The sequence below is a fragment of the Procambarus clarkii genome, chromosome 22, assembly GCF_040958095.1.
Source record: "Procambarus clarkii isolate CNS0578487 chromosome 22, FALCON_Pclarkii_2.0, whole genome shotgun sequence".
Lineage (NCBI taxonomy): Eukaryota > Metazoa > Arthropoda > Malacostraca > Decapoda > Cambaridae > Procambarus > Procambarus clarkii.
In genome coordinates, this window is record NC_091171.1 from 5,311,837 (window position 1) to 5,323,444 (window position 11,608).

The 11,608-nt window shown below is 47.9% G+C and overlaps 1 protein-coding gene across 1 annotated transcript; it reads left to right on the forward strand.

Annotated features, from left to right (window-relative positions):
- Positions 1–2,235: 2,235 nt before the first annotated feature.
- LOC138367631 (basic salivary proline-rich protein 2-like) lies at positions 2,236–3,225 on the forward strand. The gene has a single exon (XM_069329355.1). It carries the CDS (start codon positions 2,236–2,238, stop codon positions 3,223–3,225), a length of 990 nt encoding a protein of 329 aa, XP_069185456.1.
- The last annotated feature ends 8,383 nt before the right edge of the window (positions 3,226–11,608 follow it).

An 11,608-nucleotide genomic window follows, 5' to 3' on the forward strand; every position in this document is an offset into this window, starting at 1 on the left:
GTGTCTCCCCTTCGTGGTGTGCCTTGCGAGATGGTTGGGGAGTATGGTATGGATGGTGCCGAGGATGGTGGTGCCGTGAGGGGCTCCAAAGTTGCTACCTGTGCCCCCCCCCCCCTGCGTCTCCGGCTGTTGGATCTTCGCAGTGAGGGGTTGTCCCTGATGATCGGGACCTCGTCGTGATGTTGCAGAAAGATGTGCGCCAGGGGGGCCTCGGCTCCTGCGCCCTGTGGTGGGGTCGATGCCGTGCTTGCATCCCCTGCGGTTCCCCCTCCTTCATTGCCCCGGTCTGGGGGAAGCCTTGTCCCAGCTGCTGGGGTCGGGCCCTGTGGGGGTCCGGTGTTGGGCCCTTATCGGGATGCCCGGGTGCTTTCGTTCCCGTGGTGCTCGTCCACTGTCTGGGTGTCGCGGGTGAAGGAGTTTCTGTATAGGGTGCCGGATAAGATGTCTCAGCCGAGGCCACCGCCTGGTGACCGGGTGCCCGATGACACGTGGGTGATTTGGGAGGCGTACTGCTTGGCTTTCCGATATACAAGTTCCCGGAGAAGTATTAGTTCACGTCTGATCAGCTGCCGCTGTGACCTCTTCGCCCCGCCCTATGGTGCGGGGAGTCTCCCTCTAACGTCCCCCTCTGTTTTCGTCGCCACTCCTCTCTCTACGACCCGTGACATCTAACACTTTTGACTTGCTTCTCCTCCTTAACGTCAACGCGCGTCTCCCTACATTTGTCCTGCTGCAGTCATCGGGAGGGTAAACCCTTCATGCAAACTGCACCTATTCTCGAGAAGAATTTGCATATGGTGTGAGTAGTTGCATATTGTATACTGTATCTTATATTTCATATGATGATATATTATTGTATGAAACATATTCTTGTGTGGGAGGTGATCATGTGTTTGCCTGTAATGTGGACAGGTATGGCTCGCGTCCAGGTCGAGGGAGTGAGGCGGTCGGGTGACTGTGTTGCCAGTTCTTTTCATCATTCATAATTATTGTCATTCTTTCAAAATGTTATTTATTTTTTAAATTATTCCAGAGTGGGTAGAATATTATATGCTTTAATGTACAAGTGTTTGGGAGTGGTTACTTCTGTATGTAGTGTGTTAATTTAGAGAATATATCAAACGTTTGGAAATTCGGTAAGTAAGTGAGGCAAACCAAGCCTGTAGGGGAGACGCCTGGCTTCAGTAGCATGTAGGGAAGCCAGGTGGCAACATCTATTGTCAGTTAAGTCTTTGTAATTTTCTGTTTTCCACAACCCATCTTCCGAATAGACAGTACGTTTTAATACTAAATGTAATAAGTACAATCCTAACAATCGGCATAGTACATAAATACCCTTAATGACCAGCATCGTACCATAATATTGTGAATATTAGAGTTTACCTGAAACGCTGTATAGAAAACCACGACCTGACCTTGGCAGTGTAGGAGGACAAGCATGTAAATACCATTTATTGCTTCTTAATTACAATTAATACTTAACCTATAGCTATATTAATATTACAATTTTATAAAACTAATAAAACAAAACTAAAGTCTTTCAATATATTATAAAGTAACTCAGTATATTTTCAAATTTTGTATAAAATCTTTACTTGTTTAATAAAACTGAAACAAAAATTATTTTCATTTAAAACTTGTGTATGTAGAATTGAACACGAAAACTTCAACTTAAAAATTTTGAGAGTATCAATACAAAATTAGGAAAATATATGGGGAGATAAATGTAAGGGCACAATTAAGTGTATTTATGTACTATGCAGGCAGTCAGTGGTGTACTTATTACATTTAGTATTAAAACGTACTGTCTATTCAGAGGATGAGTTGTTTCACTGCTTAGGGGGCCATGAGCTTGGTTTCATAAAAGTTGTTCAATGTCAAAAAATATTTTTTGACTAGTTGTATATGAAAAGCGCTGCAATTGTTCCAAGTTTCAGTACTGCAGCGTAAATAGAAAGGGAGATTTTTTTTCAACGAATTTTACACATTTTCAAGTGTAAATAAACAAACACACCTTTCAGATATAATCATTCTATGACACTTTTCGGACACATTAGCATATAATAAAGGATCCGGAGTTAGGGAGTTTCCAAAACATCTTTAGTTTTTCCTAATACAAATATTCATAGTTCCCCCCAAAAGTATGCAAATGTCATGTTTATTGTTATCATAAAATCATTAATTAACTTAGGAAAAAACGCCCATGGCCCATTATTAAGCAAGAACCACCCCAGCATGGGCAAGAACCACCCCAGCATGGGCAAGAGCCACCCCAGCATGGGCAAGAGCCACCCCAGCATGGGCAAGAGCCACCCCAGCATGGACAAGAACCACCCCAGCATGGGCAAGAGCCACCCCAGCATGGACAAGAACCACCCCAGCATGGGCAAGAACCACCCCAGCATGGGCAAGAACCACCCCAGCATGGGCAAGAGCCACCCCAGCATGGGCAAGAGCCACCCCAGCATGGGCAAGAGCCACCCCAGCATGGACAAGAACCACCTCAGCATGGGCAAGAGCCACCCCAGCATGGACAAGAACCACCCCAGCATGGGCAAGAACCACCCCAGCATGGGCAAGAGCCACCCCAGCATGGGCAAGAGCCACCCCAGCATGGACAAGAACCACCCCAGCATGGGCAAGAGCTACCCCAGCATGGACAAGAACCACCCCAGCATGGGCAAGAGCCACCCAAGCATGGGCAAGAACCACCCAAGCATGGGCAAGAACCACCCCAGCAGGGGCAAGAACCACCCCAGCATGGGCAAGAACCACCCCAGCAGGGGTAAGAACCACCCCAGCATGGGCAAGAACCACCCCAGCAGGGGCAAGAACCACCCCAGCATGGGCAAGAACCACCCCAGCATGGGCAAGAACCACCCTAGCATGGGCAAGAACCACCCCAGCATGGGCAAGAACCACCCCAGCATGGGCAAGAACCACCCCAGCAGGGCAGAACCACCCCAGCCCAGGGGCAAGAACCACCCAGCATGGGCAAGAACCACCCCAGCATGGGCAAGAACACCCCAGCAGGGGCAAGAACCACCCCAGCAGGGGCAAGAACCACCCAAGCATGGGCAAGAACCACCCCAGCATGGGCAAGAACCACCCCAGCAGGGGCAAGAACCACCCCAGCAGGGGCAAGAACCACCCCAGCATGGGCAAGAACCACCCCAGCATGGGCAAGAACCACCCCAGCATGGGCTAGAACCACCCCGGCACTAGATGGGTGCCGGTCGGCCGAGCGGACAGCACGCTGGGCTTGTGATCCTGTGGTCCTGGGTTCGATCCCAGGCGCCGGCGAGAAACAATGGGCAGAGTTTCTTTCACCCTATGTCCCTGTTACCTAGCAGTAAAATAGGTACCTGGGTGTTAGTCAGCTGTCACGGGCTGCTTCCTGGGGGTGGAGGCCTGGTCGAGGACCGGGCCGCGGGGACACTTAAAAGCCCCGAAATCATCTCAAGATAACCTCAAGATAACCCCAGCATGGGCAAGAGCCACCCCAGCATGGGCTAGAACCACCCCAGCATGGGCAAGAACCACCCCAGCATGGGCTAGAACCACCCCAGCATGGGCAAGAGCCACCCCAGCATGGGCTAGAACCACCCCAGCATGGGCAAGAGCCACCCCAGCATGGGCTAGAACCACCCCAGCATGGGCCCCCCAGCATGGGCAAGAACCACCCCAGCATGGGCAAGAGCCACCCCAGCATGGGCTAGAACCACCCCAGCATGGGCAAGAGCCACCCCAGCATGGGCTAGAACCACCCCAGCATGGGCAAGACAGCACCTGGCTGTATTGTGGGTGGTCTCCCGAGCCCTGCAGGTCCCGGGTGCTGTTGACCGGCCGTCACACACAAGACTCACTACCACGGCGACTCGTCAAGATTTTCCTGAAAGTTAGCAACGGCACAACTGATGGGTCAGCGCGCTCTCCTGAGTGAGTCAGTCACTCACTCTGTTCAGTGAGTCACTCATTCACTCTAATGAGTGAGTCACTCACACAGAATTTTGAGACATTACGAATCTCTTTATCTGGTGTAAGTCATTCCTTCAGGCGGAAACACATCACATGGATGCCCAAGAATCTAATTAATCCTTAAAACCCATTCAAAGCGAATCCGTAGAAGCGTAATCTCAGATAAATCCATTTAAACACAGCCAGTCAAACTTAAGTGAATCTATTCCAACTTAAACGAATCCGGTCGCTGTCTGGACGAGTTTTTCGCCCATACGGCGCGAGCGATGGTCCTTAACAGGGAGATTCCATGCATAGCCGAACGACTAAGCGGGCGGCGCCGGGCTGTGGCACCGTTTAAGCGCGTTCTTACGACCACATAAACCAGACTCTTCACTCCTTGGCGCTCCGCTGTCCTGAGGTTTACAGCAATATGAAGGTATTGAGCAAGGCGAGAGAAACACTTAGCTTTATACAGGAGTTTTCTCCCTAACACTCTCTCTCTCCAGGGAGCCGGTGGCTGAGCGGACTGAACACTGGACGCGTCATCCTGTGGTCCCGGGTTCGATCCCGGGCGCCGGCGAGAAACAATGGCCAGAGGTTCTTTCACCCTGATTCCCCTGTTACCTAGCAGTAAATGGGTACCTGGGAGTTAGTGAGCTGTCATGGGCTGCTTCCTGGGGGTGGAGGCCTGGTCGATGACCGGGCCGCGGGGACATAAGCCCCGAAATCATATCAAGATAACACACACACCTGTGTGTGCCTGGGAGCGCCTGACGGCTGAGTGGACAGCGCTCGGGATTTGTAGTTCTAGGGTCCAGGGATCGATCCCGGCGAAGGCAGAAACAAATGGGCAGAATTTCTTTCACCCTGATTTTCCTTGTTCACCTGGCAGCAAAAACACACACACACACACACACACACACACACACACACACACACACACACACACACACACACACACACCATATTTCAAGGGACCCACAAGAATAAGAGGGAATGATGAACCAGCTTGACTCGACCTGATACTCACTTTCAATGATTCAGACATGAGGGATGTCCAATTTGAAGCCCCCGTGGGAATGAGTGACCAGAGATGATTTCAGGGCTCAGGTCCTCGACCAGGTCTCCAAAGCTTACCGACATTTGAGTATCTGGTGGAGGTAGCGATAACCTATCCAAGAATTGGATCAGAAAAGGAAAGGATGGTTTACCGAAGAGGTAACTATGATGAGATGAGTAACTTCCTGATGGGAATACCATGAGAAGCAAAATTTAGTGAAAAGACTGTACAGGATATGATGGATTATGTCACTCAGAAGTGCCAGGAAGATGCAAAATAGTTTATCCCAGCCCAAAAGAAGACAAATGAAAAGCAACAGAAGAATTCATGGTTCAATCAGGAATGCAAGGTAGCGAAGCAACTGAGTATAACAACATGGAGAAACAACAGAAATAACAGAACACCAGAGAGCAGGGAGAGGTACCAGAGGGCCAGGAATGAGTACTTCAAAGTAAGGAGGGAAGCAGAGAGACAGTATGAAAATGACATCGCGAGTAAAGCCAAGACCCAACCAAAGCTGCTCCACAGCCACATCAGGAGGGAAACAGATGTGCAGGTACAAGTGATGAAACTGAGAAAAGGAGAAGACAGATGCCCAGAAAATGGGAAGGTGTGTGTGAAGAACTCAACAAGAGACTCCAGGAGGTCTTCATAATAGAGCTAGGAGAAGTCCCTGTACTGAGAGAGGAGGCGGTAAACCAAGCAGTCTTGAAGGAATATGAGCTTATCAGTGATAACGACAAAAGAAATCTATTGGAGCTGAATGTGACAAAGGCTGTTGGGCCTGACACTCTCACAATGGACACCAAAAGAGTGTACAGAAGCACTAAGTGTGCCACTCTCTATGGTGTGTAACAGGTCACTGGAAACAAGAGACTTACCGGACAGCTGGAAGGCAAATAATGTAGATGAACTACAGGCAAGTTTCCGTAACTTGTATACCATGCAAGGTATACATACATTCTACATATACCATGTAGAACATTTGGAGAGAAGGAGTTTTGTGACACCACCAGCATGGGTTCAGAGATGGTTAATCGTGCTTCACGGGGAATAATAGAATTCTGTGACCAGGCGACACAAATTAGGCAGGAAAGAGAAGGGTTTGGCAGACTGTATTTTCTTAGACTATTAGAAAGCCTTTGACACAGTACCCATAAGGGGCTGTTACAAAAGTTGGAGAAACAGACAGGAATTAATGGTAAGGAGCTCCAGTGGATAAGGGTAAGGAGCTCCAGTGGATCTCAGCAACAGGAAACAGTGAGTAACTGTGAGGGGGAGATATCAGAGTGGCGAGAACTGTCACCCACTGTCACCACTGGAGTCCCACAGGGCTCTGTACTTGGACCCATCGTGTTTCTGATATATGTAAACGATTTTCCAGTGGGTATAGACTCATTCCTCTCAATGTTTGCTGATGATGCAAAAATTATGAGAAGAATCCAGCAAACTGGAGGAATGGTCTAGAAAATGGCTACTAAAGTTTACCTAAGGTAAGTGTAAAGTAATGAAATTAGGGGAAGGGAGCAGAAGGCTGAACACAAGGTACCATCTGGGAGGTGAAATCCTTCAAGAATCAAATAGAGAGAAAGATCTGGGGTGGTTAATATCACACCGAACCTGTCCCCACATCGAAACCACAGAAGCCCACATCAAAAAGATTGCACCAGCGGCATATACAAGGCTGGCCAACATAAGAACTGTCTTCAGAATCTTGTGTAAGGAATCATTCAGAACCTTGTATTCCTCATATGTCAGACCAATACTGGAGTATGCAGCTTCAGCCTGGAGTTCATATCTAGTCAAACACAAAACGAAATAGAAAATGGTTCAGAGATATGCCACCAGGCTAGTCCCCAATCTGAGGGGTATGAACTACGAGGAAAGATTACTGGAACAGAACCTCACGACACTGGAAGACAGAAGAGTTAGAGGAGACATGAACACAACCTATAACAATCTCAGAGGCACTGACAGGGTAGATAAAGATAAACTATTTAGCACGGGTGGTATGTGAACAAGGGGATACAGGTGGAAACTTAATAACCAAATGAGCAACAGTGACGTTAGAAGGAACTTTTTTGTGTGTCAGAGTAGTTAACAGATGGAATGCATTAGTCAGTGATGTGGTGGAGGCTGACTCCATACACAGTTTTAAATGTAGATATGATAGAGCCCAGTAGGCTCAGGAATCTGTACACCAGTTGATTGACAGTTGAGAGGTGGGACTAAAGGCCGAAGCTCAACCCCCTGCAAGCACAACTAGGTGAGTACACACACATTACTGTATACTTGGTAAGTTCCAAATAGGAAGAAATCGACCACTGAAAATAATCATTCAGAGTATGCACTAATGAGGTATTTACTGGCTGGAAAGTTTAAACTGAAGAACTGAGGGTCTTACTATGTCGTGTACATTACCCAAGACATGTCTCAGGAAGATCGAGAGAAAGCAAAGAAAATAAAAGAAGCAAAACTAGAAAATGCCTGAAGGAGACCAGAAATCACCACAAACCTGGCAGATAATAATAAAAGCAGTGCACTGGAATGTCAGGCATTAGCGAGCCCAATATGACATAATAATGGGGCAAACCGGCCTACAGGGATGCCCATTCACAACAGCAGACAGTACCGACTAAACCAACAAATATTCCCAGTATGAGAATGTAGTGAAAAGAAACTATAGGGATAGTGACATTATCCACCCTCAGAATTGGCCAAGGAACCAGCTGCCCGTCCTCCTAAGCTTTCCCAGTATCAAGAAACTGCCATACTAATGTCCCTATGCTAACCTACCAGAGGATCCAAAACAGAAAACAGGACAGGATGTCAATTGAGTGAGACGCTACCATTTTCTAGTACGACGATTTTTGGCTTTAGGTAGAGTGTAAGTCAAAATGTAGCGCTCTAGGAGGAGGATGGGTTGGAAATAGAACGAATCCACCCTGAGAGAATAAAGGGCAGTCCAGAAGAAATGAGAAGTATTAAGGTCATGTACACAAATGCAGATGGAATTACAAATAAAGGGTGGAGTTACAGGAAAGCATGATGGAAGAGCAAACAGCATATTATTGCAATAACAATAATTGCTTTTTGCTGTAATAATATTATATATGCTGTAATATTGTAATATGCTAACAATAATACAATAACAGAAACGAAACTGATGAGTGTTATAGGAAATACAATCTTCCAACAAGGATTTCATGTAATAAAGAAAGTGTGAGGTGGGGAGGAGGTGGTGTAGCTCTCCTGATACAACGACACTGAAGCTCTCCTGATACAACTACACTGGAGCTCTCCTGATACAACGACACTGAAGCTCTCCTGAAACAACTACACAGGAGCTCTCCTGATACGACGACACTGGAGCTCCCCTGATACGACACTGGAGCTCTCCTGATACAACTACACTGAAGCTCTCCTGATACAACTACACTGGAGCTCTCCTGATACAACTACACTGAAGCTCTCCTGATACAACTACACTGAAGCTCTCCTGATACAACTACACTGGAGCTCTCCTGATACGACACTGGAGCTCTCCTGATACAACGACACTGGAGCTCTCCTGATACAACGACACTGAAGCTCTCCTGATACAACGACACTGGAAGCTCTCCTGATACAACGACACTGGAGCTCTCCTGATACAACGACACTGGAGCTCTCCTGATACAACGACACTGGAGCTCTCCTGATACAACGACACTGGAGCTCTCCTGATACAACGACACTGAAGCTCTCCTGATACAACGACACTGAAGCTCTCCTGATACAACGACACTGAAGCTCTCCTGATACAACGACACTGGAGCTCTCCTGATACAACGACACTGAAGCTCTCCTGATACAACGACACTGAAGCTCTCCTGATACAACGACACTGGAGCTCTCCTGATACAACGACACTGAAGCTCTCCTGATACAACGACACTGAAGCTCTCCTGATACAACTACACAGGAGCTCTCCTGATACAACTACACAGGAGCTCTCCTGATACGACACTGAAGCTCTCCTGATACAACTACACTGAAGCTCTCCTGATACAACTACACTGGAGCTCTCCTGATACAACTACACTGAAGCTCTCCTGATACAACGACACTGGAGCTCTCCTGATACAACTACACTGGAGCTTTCCTGATACAACTACACTGGAGCTCTCCTGATACAACTACACTGGAGCTCTCCTGATACAACTACACAGGAGCTCTCCTGATACAACGACACTGGAGCTCTCCTGATACAACGACACTGGAGCTCTCCTGATACAACGACACTGGAGCTCTCCTGATACAACTACACTGGAGCTCTCCTGATACAACGACACTGAAGCTTTCCTGATTCAACTACACTGGAGCTCTCCTGATACAACGACACTGAAGCTCTCCTGATACAACTACACAGGAGCTCTCCTGATACAACGACACTGGAGCTCTCCTGATACAACGACACTGGAGCTCTCCTGATACAACGACACTGGAGCTCTCCTGATACAACGACACTGAAGCTCTCCTGATACAACGACACTGAAGCTCTCCTGATACAACTACACAGGAGCTCTCCTGATACAACTACACAGGAGCTCTCCTGATACGACACTGAAGCTCTCCTGATACAACTACACTGAAGCTCTCCTGATACAACTACACTGGAGCTCTCCTGATACAACTACACTGAAGCTCTCCTGATACAACGACACTGGAGCTCTCCTGATACAACTACACTGGAGCTTTCCTGATACAACTACACTGGAGCTCTCCTGATACAACTACACTGGAGCTCTCCTGATACAACGACACTGAAGCTCTCCTGATACAACTACACTGGAGCTCTCCTGATACAACTACACAGGAGCTCTCCTGATACAACGACACTGGAGCTCTCCTGATACAACTACACTGGAGCTCTCCTGATACAACGACACTGGAGCTCTCCTGATACAACGACACTGGAGCTCTCCTGATACAACTACACTGGAGCTCTCCTGATACAACGACACTGGAGCTCTCCTGATACAACGACACTGAAGCTCTCCTCATACAACTACACTGAAGCTCTCCTGATACAACTACACTGGAGCTCTCCTGATACAACTACACTGGAGCTCTCCTGATACAACTACACTGGAGCTCTCCTGATACAACTACACTGGAGCTCTCCTGATACAACTACACTGGAGCTCTCCTGATACAACTACACTGGAGCTCTCCTGATACAACGACACTGGAGCTCTCCTGATACAACTACACTGGAGCTCTCCTGATACAACTACACTGGAGCTCTCCTGATACAACTACACTGGAGCTCTCCTGATACAACTACACTGGAGCTCTCCTGATACAACGACACTGGAGCTCTCCTGATACAACGACACTGGAGCTCTCCTGATACAACGACACTGGAGCTCTCCTGATACAACGACACTGGAGCTCTCCTGATACAACGACACTGGAGCTCTCCTGATACAACTACTCTGGAGCTCTCCTGATACGATACTGGAGCTCTCCTGATACAACTACACTGGAGCTTTCCTGATACAACTACACTGGAGCTCTCCTGATACAACTACACTGGAGCTCTCCTGATACAACGACACTGGAGCTCTCCTGATACAACTACACTGGAGCTCTCCTGATACAACTACACTGGAGCTCTCCTGATACAACTACACTGGAGCTCTCCTGATACAACTACACTGGAGCTCTCCTGATACAACGACACTGGAGCTCTCCTGATACAACTACACTGGAGCTCTCCTGATACAACGACACTGGAGCTCTCCTGATACAACTACACTGGAGCTCTCCTGATACAACTACACTGGAGCTCTCCTGATACAACGACACTGGAGCTCTCCTGATACAACGACACTGGAGCTCTCCTGATACAACGACACTGGAGCTCTCCTGATACAACGACACTGGAGCTCTCCTGATACAACGACACTGGAGCTCTCCTGATACAACTACACTGGAGCTCTCCTGATACAACTACTCTGGAGCTCTCCTGATACAACGATACTGGAGCTCTCCTGATACAACTACACTGGAGCTTTCCTGATACAACTACACTGGAGCTCTCCTGATACAACGACACTGGAGCTCTCCTGATACAACGACACTGAAGCTTTGAGGAAGAGAAAGTGTCAGAGGAATCTAGTCAGCAGGAGTGCGTACTGGGAATACCAACATTGGGGGACATGAAGATAGTGGCAGCGGTGATTTACAATCCCACACTAAACAACATAAGACTGAGAAGAATATAACAAAATGTAATGAGTCTTGCCTGCAGGCTATACAAGATCAGCCACGGTGTCAAGGGATGCAAGAGCCAGGATGCTAATACTTGGGAATTTCAATCACAGAGGAGTAGACTGGGTAAGTGAGCACCCCCACGAGGGTGACGAGACATGGAGAGTAAAACTGGTCGACACAGCGGATAAACACTTCCTAAAACAACTTATTACAAAACCAACAGGAGTAAGGGGAGACGACCCACCAGCATCAATAGACTTTGTGTTTGCCCAAAATGAGGCAGATGTGGAGAAGATAGAGCATGAGATGCCCCGAGGGGCAAGTGAC

Bases quoted from the DNA above. Each gene is read 5' to 3' on its own strand.
- LOC138367631 (XM_069329355.1), top strand. From the start codon at position 2,236: ATGGGCAAGAACCACCCCAGCATGGGCAAGAGCCACCCCAGCATGGGC.